The following is a 20,147-nucleotide window of genomic DNA, read 5'->3' as shown; positions in this document are numbered from 1 at the left end:
AGGTTTATAGATGCTTATAGAAGTAAGAGAAATTATATTGATTTGAGTATAAAAATATACTCAAATATACCATGAATTTATTAGAGGCTTATGGATGCTTATGGATGCTTATAAGAAAAGCACTTATAAAAATATACCACAAATTCATCCCTCCATTTCTCTCTAAACAAAAAAACCAACCCAACATAATAATTCAAAATCCAAGCCAAATATTTGGACCCCTAATTTTCTTATTATGTTGATGTAAGAAATTTCATTAAATGTTAATGATATTTTTCAGGAAAAAGTTCATTTTTTTACAATAAATTTGTCAAATTTAATCAATTTTAATGCAAAATTATAATTAAATTTAATCACATTGCGCCTCAAACTTAGAAGATTGATTCAAGCTTAAACTCTTCAAAGTATTTCTATTTTATAGTGACCTAAGATTCATTTGCATCAACTTTTTGAAAGTTTCCATGCACCACACTCATAGATTTTCACTTTCTAAATCAAAGTAAACCTATCACTTTCTAAATCCAAGAATCAGAGTAGAACAAATAGAGGAAAAAGATACAAAGAACCAAAAATAAGAAAACTTCTAATCTAAAGCATATGAAAAATTAAAATGAGGAGAAACTTACCTCTAGACGGCCAGATTTGGCTGAAACAGAGAGACAAAGATGACAGAGAGACAATATCAGCCGGAAACGGAGTGAAAAGCCAGGAGATCAATGGAGAGGCCCAACTGGATGGAAGGAAACGGTCAGAGATCAATGGAGAGGCGCAGTTGGATGGAGATGAAACTTGCATGGTGTGTAACCCCTAATCGATTGGATTGCAAATCTGGAAGGGTAGAGGAGCAGATCTTCGATTCGAGGTTTTTAAACTCATCTTCTAACGACTTAATGAACGCGTCAAGATTTCAAACCCATATCCTGACGTGTAGGAAAGACATGTCGGGAGACGAGCCCTATACAACGACGAGAGTTAGAACTTACTCATGACGCCTACAATACAGCATCAGTGATAGGCTTTCTCTAGACTATCCAGCTCTTGACGGGTGGTTATAGTGTCGGAGAGTCTTCTTTTTTTTTTTTTTTTGTAGTGTAATTTTGCCTTTATTTATTATTTTTTTTTTGTGGTGTTTGTGTGGGCCTTGACCTCGAGCTGAGGTCCCCCTCTTCTTTTAGCAATTCAATATCTTTGCAATATATATATACACACACACATGAATAAACATAGTCGACAAATTGACTAGCAAAATCATATTTTTCATTAGTCAACAGATGATCCAGGAACCTTTTAAGATCATTTTTTTTTTAAAAAAAAAAAATTAGGGACCAACGGTAAGTTTTTTTTAGGAGGATTTTCAAAAATAGAAAAATAATGGAAACTATTTACATAAAATAGCAAAATTTTAATCTTTTTTGATATAGAGAGACCAATAGAGGCTGTAGAAGTCTATTAGTGTATATCAATGATAGAAATTGATAGAAATCTATCACGATAGACGCTGATAGAAGTTTATTAGTGTTTTTTTTTTTTTTTTTTTGCTATTTTATGTAAATAGTTTAACATTTTTTTATCTGTGAAAATTTCCTTTTTTTTTTTTTAAATATTAGAGATCACATAAAAATTTGGTCTTCAAACTTAATGACAAAGTTTATCCTTAGAATAACATAGGAGATAAATAACTTATAATCAAGTCATTTTCACTAAAATCACTTAGAAACATATTTTAAGTTTATCTTCACATATTTGAATTTTTTTTCAATTTATAATTAAAACGTAAACATTTTTGTTTTTCACGCAAAATATATATAATCACCTAGGTTGAAATGCACTTACTAATAGGAGCTTTAGCTTACTTTCCGAAATTTTTCGATAAAGGTTTTTTTTTCCTTCTTTAAATTCAATGCAGTTGTAAGATGAGGGATCCAATCATGAACATTTGAAACGGTAATTATATTGTTATCTTATTTTATCGTACTATGTTCAAAATTGAATGGACTACTTTATGATATACTGTATTTGTGTTATTTTATTATATTTAATAAAAAAAAATGAATGTCACGAATATCTTTTAAATGCACCCAAAATAAAGAACTAGTATGTTCTTATAATTTGGAACAACTATAGGTTGAAAATCTTTTTTTTCCTTTTTTTATTATCAATAAATACATTTTAAGACAATGATGATTATGTAGAAAATAAATGGGCATGAGGTAGTTGATTCACTGAAAATAATATTTTCATTCCCATCATTCCAGCACAAATCTTTTCATATAGAATACAAAATTCATCTTTTTCAAACCCTTTTCATTTTAAAAATCACAAAAGAATAAAAAAGGGTTCCAAAAAACAGCCCACAAAACAATTTTTAAACAATACACTAAAAGAAACAACATCCAAATCCTATAAACATACAAATCAAATGACACTTTTTTTTCTTTTTTTTTTTTTTTTCAAAAAAGAGTAGATGAAATCTTACCCAATTTTTAAATGTACATTTTTCGCATTTTTCTTACGTAATATCGGTGTGAAATTACCAAAATGAAAAAATTGTACATGTAGACTGGGATCTCGCTCTCGCTACCCCGCTCCTTGGAGTTTAGATTCTCCACTACTAGCTCTCTATTTTCTCTTATATCTTACTCTCATTTTTTGTTCTTAACTCTCGCACTTTGGTCTCATTTTTTTATATTAAAAGTAAGTGAATAAAAAAAGTGGGGAGATTGAGAGCGGAAAAAGGGAAAGTCAAGAGTTGAAAGCCCAATACGTGCGTACAATAAGATTATTTAGATAATTTTTGTCAATGATAACGTAAGCAAAAGGTAAAAAAAAAAACAATTAATAAAAAGACCCTTATGTTTTAAAAAGTAAGGCAAATTCCATTTTGGGCTCCAATTTTAGGTCTGTGCAATTATCTCAAAATATTCTCAGTTGTTTCTAAAAACCCAGATGAACAAATGATAAAACGATCTGAATTTCGCAAGTAAAAACAAACTAACTCACAAACAGCTGAAAAGAAAAACATGTTCAGTTACAAGAACTCATAACACAGTTTTTTAATCACAGCCTTTGATTTGGAAATCAATGGCTCTGATTGAATCTGAAACCGCACCAAACGAGTTTAGAGGATGAAACACGTCTTGAAATGGCGATTTGTATACAAAAATTAAAGCCATCGTGGACCGGAAATAGTGGAAAGAAATAAGAGTTTGGCAAACCAGCAATAAAAATGCTTCAGTTAAACAAAATCCAACTGATTTTCTTCAATGTCTCAGTATGAAAATCAAGAGTTTTTGACTGCTCAATTTCCTATTCTGCCTTCCATTGATCACTTTAAAGTGCTTTTGAATCCACCCATAAGAACTATTTTCTAATAAAACTGCTTTTTCCAAGTCAAAATTATCTCTCTATAGACATAGAGAGTAAAAAATATTTGGTTTCAGCTCTTCTCTATATATACTCTCTGCCAAAACACAGCAAATTGGAGTCTTATCTTCAGCATTTTTCTCTTCATTCGAAACTTTGTGTTTAGAAAGTGAAGAAGAAACATAAAGAAAATGCATCAACAAAACCATTTGTTCATCTTTTTCATAGCATTTTCTCTGTTTTCTCTCTGTTTTGGCAATTACCTTGAGGACCCACTTCCTGTTTCTCAATATCATGATCAAATTTTTAGTCATTATCCCAGATGGAACACGGATTTTCACAGCTTGATGACGACAAAGACGCGATATAGAGGAAGCTCGCTTTCGGGTTCAACAAAGGTGGTGAATGTGGATGATTTTGGAGCTAAGGGAAATGGAGGAGATGATAGTAAGGTAGAAACCTCATTGAACATATTCAAACTCTATATTTACATTTTCGATACCGAGTAACCCGCTATTCTCCAGGGAGCTGTCCTCCCCGAAACAATCTACCGGATATGAACTTATTAGTTTTGTTTTTCATGAATGTATGTTTTAGGCATTTGAGCTTGCTTGGAGGGAGGCTTGTTCTTCTAGGAAGGCAACTCTTTTGGTTCCTAAAGGAAGGACATATTATCTTAAGCCAATCACTTTTTCAGGTCCTTGTAGATCTCCTTTAACACTAAAGGTAAGAGTATAAGCATATATCACATACTAAAAGTTAATGCTGATTTTCAATATCATATTTTAGGGAAACTTTGTGCTCATTTTTTTGTTATTTTCATTTTTAGATCAATGGAATGATCAAAGCTTCTCCAAGAATGTCGGATTACGACAACGATCGTCGGCATTGGCTTAAATTCGAAGGAGTTGACAACTTTGTTGTAGAAGGCAATGGTATCATCGATGGGAATGGCAGAAAATGGTGGCAAAACTCTTGCAAAGTGAACAAAGAACTTGTAAATACTTTGATCAACTATATCTCATATTATAAAATCTCATTTCTTAGTTGAACCATTGGCTGATGATTGTTTTTCTCTTGGATTCATCTGCAGCCTTGCAGGAGAGCACCAACGGTTCGTCACTATTCTTTTGATCTTCAGAAACGTTTTTGACATCGTCTAATCGAAATTATTCACTTGTTTTCCTTATGTGCAGGCTGTAACTTTCTACCAATGCATCAACTTGGTTGTGACTAACCTGATGTTCAAAAATGCACAACAAATGCATTTGACATTTCAGAAATGCACCAATGTCAAAGCTTTGAATCTTCGGGTCGTCGCCCCAGGAAATAGTCCCAACACGGATGGAATTCACATCACAGAAACTCAAAATGCTATAATAAGAAACTGTGTCATTGGAACAGGTACACTCACAGAAAATGAAACAACTTCTATACTTTCTTTACTAAAGGGTTGATCTGAAATCTGTATTTTTTTTTCTTTGTGTTCAAAGGGGATGATTGTATTTCAATAGTAAGTGGGTCAAGAAATGTTCAAGCTATGGATATCACTTGTGGGCCAGGTCATGGAATAAGGTATTCTTCAACTGAATTTGAAGCATTTTTTCAAACTGTTACTGCTATTTTGGTCTGATTTTGTTTCATATTTACAATGTTGTGATCTGATTTCTTAATTCCATTGCAGCATTGGGAGCTTGGGAGCTGGAAACTCAGAAGCTGAAGTTTCAAACATAAGAGTAAATAGAGCATTGATTTCAGGAACCAGCAATGGAGTGAGAATAAAGACTTGGCAGGTATATGAAGGGTAAAATTACTTTGAATTTTGAATATTTTTGTAAAGATTTGGAATTTGAAAAAAATGATATGATTTTCAATGTAAAGCAACAAACTTTATGCTGCAATTAACTCCACTTAAGGCAGAAAGTAATGAAATTTATTCCTCATTTCTTTGACTTCTCTGTATTTGACAGAGAAAAATTGGTCATGCTTTCAAACTACCATTGACCCTTTGGCCAAATTTCCAAACTACCAAACTACCATGGACCCTTTAAACTTCAGTTTCTAAATGCTACAATACTTAGCTCCCCTTTTCTTCTCCATTTCTTTTTCTTAAAAGGGGAAAAATCAAACTTCTTAGTACAAATTTTATGGCAGTTTGACTCATTTTGACCTCTTTTCTTCTTCATCTCAAATCAATAAACTAAGTTAAATAGTAAATTAGCTAGACTTTCCTATGTGAATTATTATGGATGAATATGAAAAAATGATACCTCATGTGTCATTAAAACCAGAGTAATTCTAGCCTCCTTGCTTCCATTTTGAATATTGATGGTGATTTGCACACCAATGAGTGTTTATGAGGTGTCACTAATGGGTCCATGAGTTCACAAGTGTTTAGTGGGTGTAGTTGAATGGTACTTGACAATAAGGGTATGAGTTCATACTTCAAACCAACAAAATGGACAAATGAAAGAACGACAAAACTAAGTCAATTCAGTTGGTGCAAGGATCACAAATTTGTTTTAATTAATTTGTTTAATCAGAAAAAAAATATTAAATGCAGCAACTTTTACTCTTTTTTTTTAAGGTTAAACTACAAGTTTAATCCCTCAATTTTAAAAAAATGTTGAATAATTCTCTAAACTTTCAATTTTGTTTAATAGTTCCCTTTGAAGCTTGTAAAAACTAATTGACCATTCGAAATTTATCTGTCATACAATAGAATCCTTTTATTTTGTCTCTGATAGATCTACCAATTCTTAAAAAAATAAAGTTGAATTAAATTTATAATTTTGAAAATTTATGGACCAAATAAACAAACTTAAAGTTAGGGACTAAACTTGTAATGTAAATTTTGTTTCCAAATATTATGAGTATAACTTAAACCGTAAACCCTAAACTCTGTCGACCGTTCCCATTTGGTTTTTCTGGAAAGTTGATTTTGTTTGCCTTTCAAATTTTGATAATGAATGGTATATATACAGGGAGGCTCTGGATATGCTAAAAACATAATGTTTCAAAATGTTGTCATGAAGAATGTGAGCAACCCAATAATTATAGACCAGAATTACTGTGATAAAAAGGAATCATGTCCAGAACAGGTAAAGAAATTTAGGCATAATCCTGATAAAACAATGAACTAAATAAAATTCAAAGTAAAAAGTTTTTTTTCTTGCTCTTATGGATGCACAGAATTCAGCAGTGAAAGTAAGCAATGTGGTGTACAAAAACATTAGAGGAACAAGTGCTTCTGATGATGCCATCAAATTTGATTGCAGCAAAAGCTTCCCTTGTCAAGAGATTTCTTTGCTTGGAGTTCATATAGTTGGTCAAGGAGATGAAGTTGCTACAGCTTCCTGTGAGAATGTTAGGTTGAAAAATAGGTGGAAAGTTTATCCACAGTGTTAGAAATTTTTTGTCACTCAAATATAGTTGTTGAACTATGTAAATGGATGTCATACCAAATTTTCACTTTATGGTAGGATAATATGCAACCCTTCGATCTTGAAAATGTAAAGGTTGTCTTAACCGTTCAACTATGTTCATATGGATCCCAGTTTACACATATAAAAAGTTTCTTTTTCCTTTTCAATCTGTTCTGTTTCTTCCTCCAAGCAATTTCATTGTGTGATCAAGCAATTATGGTTGTTAGAACAATTAACTTTGATTGCTCACCACCTTCCTCGAACCATTATAACCCTTACTAAACTTGATATTTTAACTAAAAGGAGAAAAGAAATTTACTTTCTACCCAAAAGAAGATTGGATCAGAAACTAGATGACAGCATTATCCATGAACTAGAATCCAGTAGGTAGAAATCACAAGCCCCCATATCAACTCTGGTTGAGACTGATCTTGGCAGTTGGCATGATCACAAACCAGGGGCATTCATCTTCTTAGGCCTCTGGAGATCTCAGTTTTGGCTTCGCCACTGCAACTCCAGCAATGGAGCAAGCAACGGCAGCAAACATCAAAACCCTCCTTCCATGGCTGCTCTCTTTCTCAATTATATGCCATTGACCTTTGCAATTTCCCCTAGAGAAGCTCTGGTAGCATTTACAACTAGTTTCTAGAAGGTATTCAAGGGGTGCCTGTTGCCACCAGCCAAAATATCAAGCATTGCAGTAGTCATGCTGATGGTAGTTTTGTGCCGTGGTAACAAAGCTCCTCAGTTTATGAAGATGTATGAACTGTGCATAGTATCTAAGGAAGCTTTGAACTGCTGAATTGAAATGCTGAATTAATCATTATAGTTGGCCATTTTCATAGTTCTCATGCATTTAGGATGCAGACTATTTTGATATGTATTATAATAGTTTGTGTTTGAATACAAACTATTTTAATATGCATTAATGAGAATGAAAGAGGATGCGTAAGAAATAGTAAACATGATAATAAATAAGAATTAAATTAATAATACTATAGTTAATTGTGGGTTATAATAGTTCGAAGCACCAACTATTATAATTGGACGGTGAATGGGCTATAATAGCCCATATCACCAATTGAAGTTGGAAGCCCTATTGAAATAGGGAAAGAAGACAACACAAGGAGTTTACGTGGAAAACCCTAATTCGGGGAAGAAAAACCACGGTAGAAAAGAACTTATTATTTTTATGTCTTGTTTACAATAGACCCAACCTTAGATATAAATAGAATAATGTGAAACCCTAATTTAGCAAATATAGTAAAAAGACAAAAATGCCCTTAGGGCTAATTTAACGTATTTCAACACTCCCCCTCAAGTTGGGGCATAGATATCGGCAAGACCTAACTTGCTAATACAAGCTTCAAACGTCTGTCTCGATAACCCTTTCGTAAAAACATCGGCAATCTGTTGGACTGAAGGTACATAGGGAATACAAATAGCTCCGCGGTCTAACTTTTCTTTAATAAAGTGCCTATCAATTTCAACATGTTTGGTTCTATCATGTTGTACGGGATTATTTGCAATACTGATGGCAGCCTTATTATCACAATACAGCTTCATAGGCCCAGGACTACTCTCGTGAAGATCAGATAAAACCTTCTGCAACCAGATTTCTTCACACACTCCCAGATTCATAGCTCTATACTCTGCCTCAGCACTACTTCTGGCCACTACACCCTGTTTTTTACTCCGCCAAGTTACCAAATTTCCCCATACAAAGGTACAGTACCCTGAGGTTGACCTTCTATCAGTCACAGATCCGGCCCAATCTGAGTCAGTATATGCCTCGATGCTTCGTGTGTCATGTTTCCTGAATACCAAGCCCTTCCTAGGGGTGGACTTTAAATATCTCAAAATTCGAGTCACGGCTTCCATGTGCTCCTCATATGGACTCTGCATGAACTGACTTACTACACTCACAACATAGGAGATGTCAGGTCTAGTATGAGACAAGTAAATCAGTTTTCCTACTAGGTGTTGATACCTCTCCTTATTCACAGGAACTCCTTCCGAAACATTTTTCAGTTTGCTATTGACCTCAATAGGAGTGTCAATAGATTTGCATCCGGTCATTCCTGTTTCTTTTAACAAGTCCATAGTGTACTTCCGCTGAGAAACAGATATTCCTGCTTTTGATCTTGCCACTTCCATCCCTAGAAAATACCTTAAACTACCAAGATCCTTAATTTCAAATTCACTTGCCATCCTTTGTTTTAGCTTAGCAATTTCTGCCGTATCATCCCCTGATAGGATGATGTCATCAACATACACTACCAATACAGCAATCTTTCCTAAGGGTGATTTTTTGGTAAACAAGGTATGATTAGAATGCCCCTGAACAAACCCTTGGGACTTAACAAACACGGTGAACCTGTCAAACCATGCTCTAGGAGACTGCTTCAACCCATATAAAGACTTCCTGAGTTTGCAAACATGATTCCCAAACTTAGCTTCAAAACCTGGAGGTGGACTCATATAAACTTCCTCTTCCAATTCACCATTTAGGAATGCGTTCTTTACATCTAGTTGATGTAGGGGCCAATCTTTATTCACGGCGACAGACAGAAGAACACGAATCGTGTTTAACTTAGCCACTGGGGAAAAAGTTTCTGAATAATCAATCCCATACGTCTGAGTGAATCCTTTAGCAACTAACCTGGCTTTATACCTCTCAAGTGTTCCGTCAGACTTATACTTCACTGTGAACACCCATTTGCAACCAACTGTTTTGTGACCTCTAGGGAGAGCTACTAACTCCCAAGTCTTATTTGCCTCAAGAGCTCTCATTTCCTCCATTACTGCTGCTTTCCATTCGGGAACTTCCATGGCCGCATGTACACTGGTAGGTATTGTTAGAGCATCTAGCTGAGTAGTAAAAGCCTTAAAAACAGGAGATAAGTTACTATAGGTCAGAAAGCTATGCAAAGGATATTTTGTACATGACCTGGTTCCCTTTCTCAGAGCAATTGGCATATCCAGAGTGGTATCGTAGTTGTCAGTTTTCGTCTGTCTCTCTTCAGTATCGGACTTTTGAGACAATTCTGCATCCTCTTGAGGATCTTTCAGCATCCCATCCCTTCCTGACATTTCAACCTTCTCTGAGCTCATTTCGTCATTTTCTATGTTCCCAGACTTTTCTTCAAGATTCTCCTTCGAAACAACAGGATCTTGAACTTGTGCTGGTTCTGACGCTTGGACACTTTCCGATGGAACACCAGAGGTTTCCTGAATTTCCTTTTTGAGATTCCTCCTATAATATGTTATCCAGGGCACTTGTTTAGTAGGAAGAACCGACACGGGAATAACAGGAGCAGAATTAGGTTCAAGACTAGGTAGACTGGGTCTAGGAATATTGGGACTAAGCTCAGGTTCAGGAATATTCGGACTAGGCTCAAGGTTGAGACTAATGGGTATGGAGTACGTGGAATTGTTAGTCTCTTCATTCATGGTCTCCCCCTGAAGATGACTAACGGGAAAGAACGGTTTGTCTTCAAGGAACGTGACATCCATAGTGACAAAATATTTTCTGGAAGATGGATGAAAGCATTTATAGCCTCGCTGATGAAGGGGATACCCGACAAACACACATGTTTTAGCTCGTGGAGCAAACTTAGTCCGGTGTGGACCATGAGTATGAACAAAGGCTGTACACCCAAACACACGAAGAGGAACCTCAGGAATAAGACGGGTAGACTGATAGGACTCTTTGAAGCACTCAAGAGGGGTTTGAAACTTTAGAACTCGGGAAGGCATTCTATTAATTAGATGAGCTGCGGTAAGAATTGCATCTCCCCACAGGTACGAAGGAAGAGACGCTGGAATTATCAAGGAACGAGCAACTTCAATAAGATGGCGATTTTTTCGTTCAGCTACCCCATTTTGTTGTGGAGTATATGCACACGAGTTTTGATGGATGATCCCTTTTGACACTAGGAATTCCTGGAAGGTGTGGTTGACAAACTCACGACCATTGTCACTTCGGAGAATGGCAATCTTTGTGTTAAACTGTGTTAATACAGTGGTATAGAACTGTTTGAAGGTAGATAAAACCTCGGACTTATCAGCAAGAAGATATACCCATGTAAGTCGGGTATGGTCATCAATGAAAGTTACAAACCACCGTTTACCAGACAGGGTAGTGATGCTCGAGGGACCCCAAACATCACTGTGAACCAGGTGGAAAGGCTGGGTAGGCTTATAGGGCTGAGAAACAAATGACACGCGAGGTTGTTTAGCACGTATACAGACATCACAAGATAATGAAGAAACATTCACATTATGGAATAAATGAGGAAACAAATACCGCATATATTGAAAACTAGGATGTCCAAGACGAAAATGCCACAATAAATAATCTGTTTCAGATATAGCAAACGAAGATAAAAGACTAGTCCTAAACAAGCTTCTGGAGGAAGCATCTGTAGAAAGGAAATATAGGCCTCTGTCATATCGGGCAGTGCCAATCGTCCTCCCCGAGCTCAAGTCCTGAAACAAAGCAGTATCTGGTGAGAAGGCAACTCTACAGTTCAAATCTTTTGTTATTTTGCTTATTGATAATAAATTGTAAGAAATTTTGGGCACATGTAAGACATTTTGCAGAGTTAATCCCTGAAGCGGTGACAGTCTGCCTTTTCCAGCAACAGGAGCGAAGGACCCATCCGCAATTCGAATCCTCTCATTTCCAGCACTTGGATAGTATGAGAGAAACCGGTCGGATGAGCCAGTCAAGTGATCGGTTGCTCCTGAATCTAGAATCCATAACTCATTCCCCTCAGCAAGGAAACTAAAGGATTGAGGGTTACCTGATTGAGCAACTGTTCTGATTCCTATGGTACCTGAATCACCAAGATTAGTCACTAGAAGCTGTGTCTGGGGTTGTGCAGCCCCCTCAACTGATTCACCCACTAGAGCACGCCCAGATTTCGACTTGTCATTCGGAGGGCGACGTTTACCATTTGGAGGGCGACCATGCAATTTCCAGCACTGATCCTTCGTATGCCACTGTTTTTTACAATGCTCACAAACTGGGGGTGTTTTACTATTCTGCTTGTCACCATCAGCTCCAGCGGACTTCACCCCGAAGGCAGCTGACTCTATAGTGGTAACACTTGGCCCATTCATTGCACTCGATCTATCTTCTTCCAATCTAACTTCTGAACATACCTCCATGAGAGATGGAATTGGTTTCTGCCCTAGTATTCTACTGCGAACTGTATCAAATTTGGGGTGTAGCCCGGCAAGAAAATCATACACACGCTCAACCTCTTCTATCTTGGAGTATTGAATTCCATCTTGTGGGCAGGTCCAGATGATCTCCCGACATAGATCCATTTCTTACCATAACAATGACATCTTGCTGAAGTATGACGTTACATCCATGCTCTCTTGTTTGCATTCGTGAACCTGTTTACGTAGAGTATACAGGCGGGATGCATTCTGACGCCTCGAATATAACCTTCGGACTGCATCCCAAATATCTCGGGCAGTGGCTGAATAGAGTAAGGGTTTCCCGATTTGTGGTTCCATACTACTAATTAACATTGAGCGGAGCAAAGAATCCTCTGCCTTCCAGACACGTTCTTGAGGATCCCCAAGATTCGGTCGTGGTATCTCTCCAGTTAAATATCCAAACTTATGGCGTCCCTCAAGAACCATTTTAATGGTTTGGGACCAAGAGAAGTAATTTTGCCCATTCAACTTCTCTCCTGTGATCATTCTTGCAGAATTTCCAATTGTTCCAGATAAAAGATTAGAAGTTGGAGTAGGAAACATTGATACCGGATTTTCTGAATACATCGGGGAAGAATCATGGCCATTCAATTGGGCTCCCAGGGCGACCATCTGTTGCTGAAGTCTAGCTAATTGTTGTTGGAGTTCCCCATGAGATTCAGATCTAGAATTTTTCTGTCTAAATACCATGGGATTTTCTTCAATGGACTCACCCATTCGAAACTAGGGCTGAACTGGATATACATGAGGAAGAGACTGTCCACCATGATACTGTGATGAAGCTACTGCCGGAAATCCACCAGCGGCAAAGTTCGGCAACCCGTGACCGGCGCCGCTCCCAGACGGCTGTGATGATGGGTAACGAACGAACGGCTCGGCGATCTGCTGCGACGCGGAAGAAATCGCGCCGATCTGACTCGACCCGACAGCTGGAACAAGCCCATGACCGTCTGGTGTAGATGCGATTCTGTGCGACGCCGAGATACCTATCGGCTGTAGATCGATCACGTGCGCCGGCTGGAGAACGTGCGAGGCTGAGACGGTTGTGTGCGAAGCTGAGGGTCCAATTGGTTGTGACCCGATCGCGTGCGCCGGCTGGAAGGCGTGACCGTCCACCACCACCTGCTGTTCGGCTGGAAGGATCCGATCGATGGTGTTCAGTTGGAACGGCTGAGACTGGAAGCTAATCGGCGCACCAGCTGGAGCAATCCCACCACCTGCTGTTCGGCTCGCCAGCTGGATCTGTTCGGCTGAGCCACCTGGGATGATAGTTCGGAGATAGCGGTCAACCGCTGCTTGAATCACAACCTCATTATTCAGCGTACCTTCACCTATCAAGTTTGATGACTGAGTTTCTTCCACCGGAATTAGGGTTTCATCACCTTGCTCTGATACCATATTGAAATAGGGAAAGAAGACAACACAAGGAGTTTACGTGAAAAACCCTAATTCGGGGAAGAAAAACCACGGTAGAAAAGAACTTATTATTTTTATGTCTTGTTTACAATAGACCCAACCTTAGATATAAATAGAATAATGTGAAACCCTAATTTAGCAAATATAGTAAAAATACAAAAATGCCCTTAGGGCTAATTTAACGTATTTCAACAAGCCCAAAATGCTCCTAAAAGGCTTTGTCCATTATCTTATCCCAGCCCAACGAAATATTGTCATGTTGCATAAGATATCTCTGAAGAGGAATCAATGACCTTAAAAGAAAAGGCAACTAGTAGTCTCAAGAAAAGAGCAAAAGCCTCTAATAACCCTTTCTACTGATAAATAAGATGAATGGCCAGTTTACAAGGGCAATATCTTTGATTACCCATCAACGAATATGCAAAGAATAAGTGAAAAATATATAAAGATTGTTCTGTTATACAAGGTTTAAACAATGATACAAAATTAAGCCTCTAATACGACGTTTTGCTCTCTATATTCATATGGAGGAGGCATCAAACTAAGCGTATTGGCAAAAAGATCTTCACGTCCAGATGGAGGTTCTGCTACAGGAGCATCCAATACATAATCTGGAATGGCCCCAAGTGTTTCCTCGAAAAATGACTTGATAGTCTGCAAGGCCCAATAGCAGTTCACTTAAAAGCCATGCAGCCAAGCATTTAAAGGTGGGGATATTTAAAGGACAGAAAACCTCCGTAACAATGCAAGCAAAAAATCTCAGTTGTTAATAGAAACGTGAAGTTTTAATACTGATTTGAATTATCCAAATTTTAGTAAAACTAAAATCAAAATGAAAAGTTCACAACTGTTGAAAGGAAGCAGAGCAAAAATGTCATGCATTCAGATCAAAATCCACTAGGATGAACCTACTCTCTTCCAGCATATTTTAATACCTTGCAGTGCTGAAAGGCGGCATCAGCTTTACGCTTCCACGGACCATTCCCAGGATCCGTATAAAATAGGTGAAGCAACGGCTGCAGCAGAATCAAAGAGAGCTCAAAGTTACAAAAATGCAATAATAGGAAGCAACCTATCAACATCCTAGGTAGTTGATAGAGGGACCTTAGTCTGATCAATCAACAAGTGTCTATAACTAATCACCATACCATCTTATGGCCACCCTAGAGATCCAAAGTGCAATAATTAACATTATAAATTGCAAATCTTCAACCATCAAATCCACACGGTCTAATCTCGTGCACAAATGCTAACCCAACACCTTAACATATAAGTCCTACTCCCAGCACTCCTCCGTAATGCCACATTAGTGGTGGGAGAAGATTACAGAGTTCATGTCGCATACTTAAAATTACTGAAAATGAGTAAAGTTAAATAAAACCCAGACCATAGGAGTAGTTTAGTTATAGACATATGTCCAGATCTCAACCCCACAATTTGAAACAAAATAGTTAACACATGTCATACAAAAGAAATAAGACCAACTAAAAACTTGGGAGACAAATATTGTGAGTAAAAAATTTACCAAAAAGCTGCAAGCCACCAACAAGATCTTACCTTTATAACATCTCGTATGTTTGGTTTATTTCCATATCTACCCAAAACAGAATCCCCATATACTTGATACTGTTCAAGGACCTAGGAGATGGACAAGTATGCAACTAAATGAGACAATAGTCAACTTTCAAGCAGAAGGATCCATTCCACAGCTAAGTTTATCATTGTACCTGACGACGTGTGATACCACTGCTGGGAGCACCATAAATTGCAGTGTCTACATGTCCTAAAGTACGCCAAGGGCTATGGAGAATAAATAACAGCAATCAGTCAAATTAAGGTATGGCATAACCAACTCTGATGAAAATATCCATACATACCAAGATATTGTTGAAAAATACAGAAACTCAACCTAACTAATAATGTTAGTGTGATGATTATTCCATCTGTAGTAACTTGAATTTTAACAAGTTAAAAAAATATTAAAATTATAAATAGTGAAAACAGAAAAAGAACACTTTTTCTCATTGTAATAACTTCATCTTAAACCCGACCACCACCGGCAGATACAATCAGATATTACAGAAGAATTCTAATTTTTAAGCATGGAACACAAAGGTCATATTTCAGGTCTTCTTATACTGAAAAGGTTGGAACTAGCTGTGATTATAGAACTGTCTTATTATCATACCTTGAAAAGAAGCAAGAATTTGCCTACGTTTACTGGTAACAAAAAGCAAACAAAGGAAAGAAAATATAATAATTTCCAAAATGTGCATAAACATACTTCTGGTAAGCAGATCGGCCCATCATTACACCATGGGCTCCTAATCTCAGAGCAGCATTAACCTGTAAACTCATTCAAAATAAATTAACATTAATTTATAATTTGCAAATTTATCAAATGTATGCTGCAAATTTCACAAGGAACTCTCATTCCATTGAAAGCATCTCCCAATAAACAAGTTTTGGGTCAATAAGCCGCATAAAGTAATCATTGAATAACTATAGTCCAATGCAAGATATTGAAAAATAGAAATGCATCCACCACACCTTCGTTGTATCAGTGGAGACCATATCATGTAAAAAGACATATTTTACAGTTCTTCTCTTTAACTACTAGGTTAACCCCTGCAGTGATTTTAATGCCTATTTTTATGCTTTTCTAGTTTGGAAAGATCCAATTTCTGATATGTTAAGTCCAGTTACAGCTTACAGCAGAGCAGAGAAGCCCACCTCATCAATAGTGTTAATGCCCCCATTTATTGTGAATCTCAAGTCTGGAAAGTCACGCATCAGTGCATAGAAATATTCATATCTGTGATCAAGCCAGTATTATAATCATAAAAGTATGCTCTTAGCCATTATTTTACAGATTGGTTAAAAATAGTGTATGGTCTATATTGAAATACTTGAACCAAAAAACAAAAGGCGCTCTTTAAGCCTATAGAAAGTTATTAATAAACGTACTTCAGAGGAGGAATAGTTCGATTTTCAGCTGGGCTGATACCATTGAGCAGTGCCTTGCGGGAATGGATTATGAAATGCTTAGTTGGCGACAAAGAAGAAACTTTGTAAATAAAATCACCTGAAACAAAAGGTACCAGAAGTGTGAGAACAAATTAGCAACTAAGAAGCCACATAATGTAACATCAAACGAGAATGACTTTTCAGAAAGAATATTCAAATCTCCAAGGCCTCTCGAAATTTCAAATATCAAACACCAAGGATCAATTCAAATGTCCTATGCTTGTGTTAACATAGCAGAACTCAGGGACTAGAGATGGCTTATGATTGTAGCCCAAAGGAGTTTCTCCAAAGAAGTTCTTCCATGAAGGCATTTCTTTTCTCTACCCATTATAAAATGTTGTCTTTCTTGAAATGGGAAGAGATGAAGGTATGGGTGGTCGAAGTCTTCTTCCTTTTCTTTTTCTTTAAAAAACAAATTGCAACTTCTTATTCATAGGGTGAAAAAGTATGAAAAGGGGAAGAACAAATCACACCCTAAGAAACTTAACAAAAGCTACTTCAAGAAAGATAACTTTCACATTTGAAGATTATATTAAGAGTTCCTAATGGGATTACATTTCCTTCAAGATCATATCTATAACTTGTAACTTTACCAGTTCATCCACTTCAAAGAGTACTCAAAGCCACTTTTAAGCACAAGAAAGATAAGTTTCACACGAGAAAGGACACAAGATGGCAAATAGCAAGAAATAATCGTGCTCCACAGAAGGAAATGAATAAAGAAATGCTAAAATATAAAACGACAATACCAATAGACATCACTATGTCATATATAAGCAAAGAAGTAGTACTCGGTGCTTTCTATCAAGAGAAAAATGACTAGAACCTTACAAAGTTCATTATAAGAATCATGGTCATCAACGCCAATTCGACATTTCACGCTTACAGGGGCATCAGTTTTAGCAGCAATTACTGACATGGCTTCACCAACAAACTTTCCTTGCCAACATGACAGACCTAGGTTAGACAGCTGAAGAAAATAAAATGTGCAAGATGACTGAAATCAAAATATAACCAGCACACAGCCAGAAACCTTAGGATCCAGCATAAGGCGAACACCAAAGCACCCATGTCCAGCCACCTTTGGACTTGGACATCCACAGCTAAAAAATATATTTGAAAAGTATAGAGATTAGAATTTATAAGAAACTAAGACTGAAAGAAAATGAAGAAGATAATTAAAGACACACTTCAAATTAATTTCATCGTAGCCGTAAGGATTGGCAAGTTCAACAGCTTTTGCAATGTTATCCAAATTGTTTCCTCCAATTTGCAGGACAATGGGATGTTGATCTGGAGCAAATGCTAAGAACCTGTCCTGTGCAAAATAAATGAAGATTACATGAAAAAAATGGTCAAAACATAAGACTGTTATGCATATCATAAGTAACTCAAGTATGATCATGAAAGAGAGAAATATGCCTCCAACACCTACCACATCAAATACACAAGTTACAATGGTAGCAATAAGATGGTAAGTTGGTAACTCTTCTTTGAGAAAAATAAAGCACCCAAAATTTCTTCACTCTCACCAACCAAATATTAGTTAAACGTGAGAGAATCCTAGTCCAGTGCGCATACGTCTATTGTCTCTAATAAAAAAAGGTGAGAAAACCCTAGTCCAACTTGGCTGACAAGTGACAATGAAATAAACAAGATATGAGGTCAGGCCAATTTGGAAACTAAGCAGATCCCCACAATGAAGGGTCAAACATGATCAACTGTCACAAGGTTCAATCTAATTAGCATCCCACAACTTGAAAAGACCACCACACCATCACTCTTGCTGGCCAAATGTCAGTAAAATGAAAGAAAACCCTGGTCCAACTCAGACTTCGCTCATGAAAGTTGTGATATATTGTAGGATTCATGGCCAGGATCTTTTGTTGAGGTAACTGGAGGCAAAACTTCTCAAGTTTTCATAAGGGTGGGGAAAGGGTACAAAAATAATTATTCACTAACCCAACCCATTAACACGGAAGCAATGTGTCTTGTGAGGGTGAAAAAATTGCACACAATTTCAAAAGCCTCGAGTAATAAATGGAAAATCAAGGAAATTGCAAATATGCCTCTTACAACCATTCTTAATAAATAAAAGCAACACTACTGAGTAAATTTGAAGGCAACATTGATAGATAAATTATTGTCCAAAGGATTCTGCCGCAAACTTACAAGATTATCTTTTTGATAAACAATTGTTTCAGCAGCAAGCATCTCGGTGTACAGCCATGCATGCTTTGATATTAAACGAGCAAGAGTTCTGTAGTGATTATCAGTGCATTCCATCATAGGAGCAATACTGAGAAAGTAAATTAAAGTCAATCTCGGTCAATAGATATAACACTCAAGGAACACATATAATAATGATAACAACAATATATGATGCGGAAAACTCGCCTAAACCATGGAGGGGAATAACGTCCAGCAACCATTTCTGCTTCTGGACCTTGACGAAGTATCCGACTACAAGACCAACTAATTGGTTTAGACAAATTCTTTTGCAATATACTGGATGAAAGCCTGGGATGAGTCTTCTGAATGACAGACTGGACAGGAGTCAAAGAAGCTGTAACAGAACATCCAGCAAACTTCATCATCCCTCAATTCATATCACAGTCCGCTCCTCAGAAAATTCTGATCATGAGCAACTTGAATGCTTTAAGAGAGGTGGAATACTCGAAAAAACGAATCAAACAACCCTACATGTTCAATTACTCAACAATGCAAAAACTAGCTAACAGTCTGAATGAGAATCAGGAATAACAAATTGGCAAACAAGCACAAACAGAAAAGAAAACTTCGGCTCCCCACAAAAGGGGAAAAATAGTTACTTTTAAGTTTTAACAAGCACCCTTAACAGAGACAACCATTTAAACAGAGAAATACTACAAGCATAGACAGAATCAAGCACCATTCACAAAGCCAATAGACAGAATAGCAGAGAGACGGAATGTTTTTACGCAATTAAGGAAGGGGATAGAGTGATTGGCAGTTGGCAGACACAGTTGCACAGACGAAAACATGTAACAGGCTTAAATTTCAGGTTTGTACAAGATGAATGTTAGGGTTTACATGGAGATATGGTAACCAGGGCGGCTGGAATTTGACAACCTCCACTTCCGGCGGTTGGCGGTGCGGCGGAATTCAGAGGGACGAAGATTGAGCGGCGGAGAAGAAAGTGGAGAGGAATGAAAGGCGTAGTATTCGGATTTTATGGCCATCCCGGTCCAAATCTGTTCGGTTTTTTTTCTTTTTTCTTTTTTTCTTTTTTTTTTTTTTTTTTGAGCAATCCTTTTTCTTTTTTCTTTAGTTTTGTAAATTTTCTTCATTTTCCTAATAAGCTTTAAATCATATATTTTTTAATATTCTTTTTTTGAATTTGAAAACTTCTTTTCTAAGGGTTAATTTTAAAAACTTTTTTTCCAAAAAAATAAAAATAAAAACTTACAAGATATATAGTTTTGGGATATTTTTTTTTTAATTTGGTTAAGATCCCATAAACACTTTAAAGCGTGGAAAACTGAAAAAGGAAAAGATAAGATAAATCTAAGTGGATATTATGAACTTAAGTTTCAAAAGCATGAAATCAAAAACAAATTCATAATTAGATAGTTGTAGAATTGAATGGAAAAAAAAAAGTGAAATTTGAATTTTTTTTATTAATTTAAATTTGCTAATTTA

At 36.7% G+C, this 20,147-nt stretch overlaps 2 protein-coding genes across 3 annotated transcripts; one reads left to right on the top strand and one right to left on the bottom strand.

Annotated features, from left to right (window-relative positions):
• Positions 1-3,438: 3,438 nt before the first annotated feature.
• On the top strand, positions 3,439-6,955 carry LOC120091636 (polygalacturonase-like). The gene is made up of 9 exons (XM_039049736.2): positions 3,439-3,815; positions 3,961-4,089; positions 4,193-4,360; positions 4,457-4,477; positions 4,560-4,767; positions 4,857-4,938; positions 5,048-5,156; positions 6,348-6,464; positions 6,556-6,955. The coding sequence occupies exons 1-9, from the start codon at positions 3,555-3,557 to the stop codon at positions 6,769-6,771; spliced, it is 1,311 nt and encodes a 436-aa protein (XP_038905664.1). The 5' UTR covers positions 3,439-3,554; the 3' UTR covers positions 6,772-6,955.
• Positions 6,956-13,766: 6,811 nt separating this feature from the next.
• On the bottom strand, positions 13,767-19,695 carry LOC120089780 (uncharacterized). 2 transcript variants are annotated; one of them, XM_039047173.2, is made up of 13 exons: positions 19,539-19,695; positions 18,864-19,100; positions 18,639-18,765; positions 17,657-17,784; positions 17,500-17,569; positions 17,298-17,400; positions 16,407-16,524; positions 16,173-16,254; positions 15,724-15,785; positions 15,167-15,239; positions 14,997-15,077; positions 14,375-14,455; positions 13,767-14,093 (listed from the first exon to the last, which is right to left on the bottom strand). In XM_039047173.2, exons 2-13 carry the CDS (start codon positions 19,061-19,063, stop codon positions 13,926-13,928), a joined length of 1,293 nt encoding a protein of 430 aa, XP_038903101.1. In that variant the 5' UTR covers positions 19,064-19,100; positions 19,539-19,695; the 3' UTR covers positions 13,767-13,925. The 2 variants fall into 2 exon arrangements, with proteins under 2 accessions (XP_038903101.1, XP_038903103.1); XM_039047175.2 differs by having other exon boundaries at positions 18,864-19,032.
• Between the last annotated feature and the right edge of the window lie 452 nt (positions 19,696-20,147).

The sequence above is a fragment of the Benincasa hispida genome, chromosome 11 (assembly GCF_027475165.1).
Source record: "Benincasa hispida cultivar pf3 chromosome 11, pf3_genome.v1.1, whole genome shotgun sequence".
Classification (NCBI taxonomy): Eukaryota; Viridiplantae; Streptophyta; class Magnoliopsida; order Cucurbitales; family Cucurbitaceae; genus Benincasa; species Benincasa hispida.
This window is presented reverse-complemented; position numbering and strand designations above follow the sequence as displayed.

Coding starts and splice junctions, on each gene's coding strand:
- LOC120091636 (XM_039049736.2), top strand. CDS start 3,555: ATGCATCAACAAAACCATTTGTTCATCTTTTTCATAGCATTTTCTCTG. Junction 4,361..4,456: donor GCAAAGTGAACAAAGAACTT/GTAAATACTTTG, acceptor ATTCATCTGCAG/CCTTGCAGGAGAGCACCAAC. Junction 6,465..6,555: donor AGGAATCATGTCCAGAACAG/GTAAAGAAATTT, acceptor ATGGATGCACAG/AATTCAGCAGTGAAAGTAAG.
- LOC120089780 (XM_039047173.2), bottom strand. CDS start 19,063: ATGATGAAGTTTGCTGGATGTTCTGTTACAGCTTCTTTGACTCCTGTC. Junction 18,766..18,863: donor TATTCCCCTCCATGGTTTAG/GCGAGTTTTCCG, acceptor TTACTTTCTCAG/TATTGCTCCTATGATGGAAT. Junction 14,456..14,996: donor ACATACGAGATGTTATAAAG/GTAAGATCTTGT, acceptor ATTCTGCTGCAG/CCGTTGCTTCACCTATTTTA.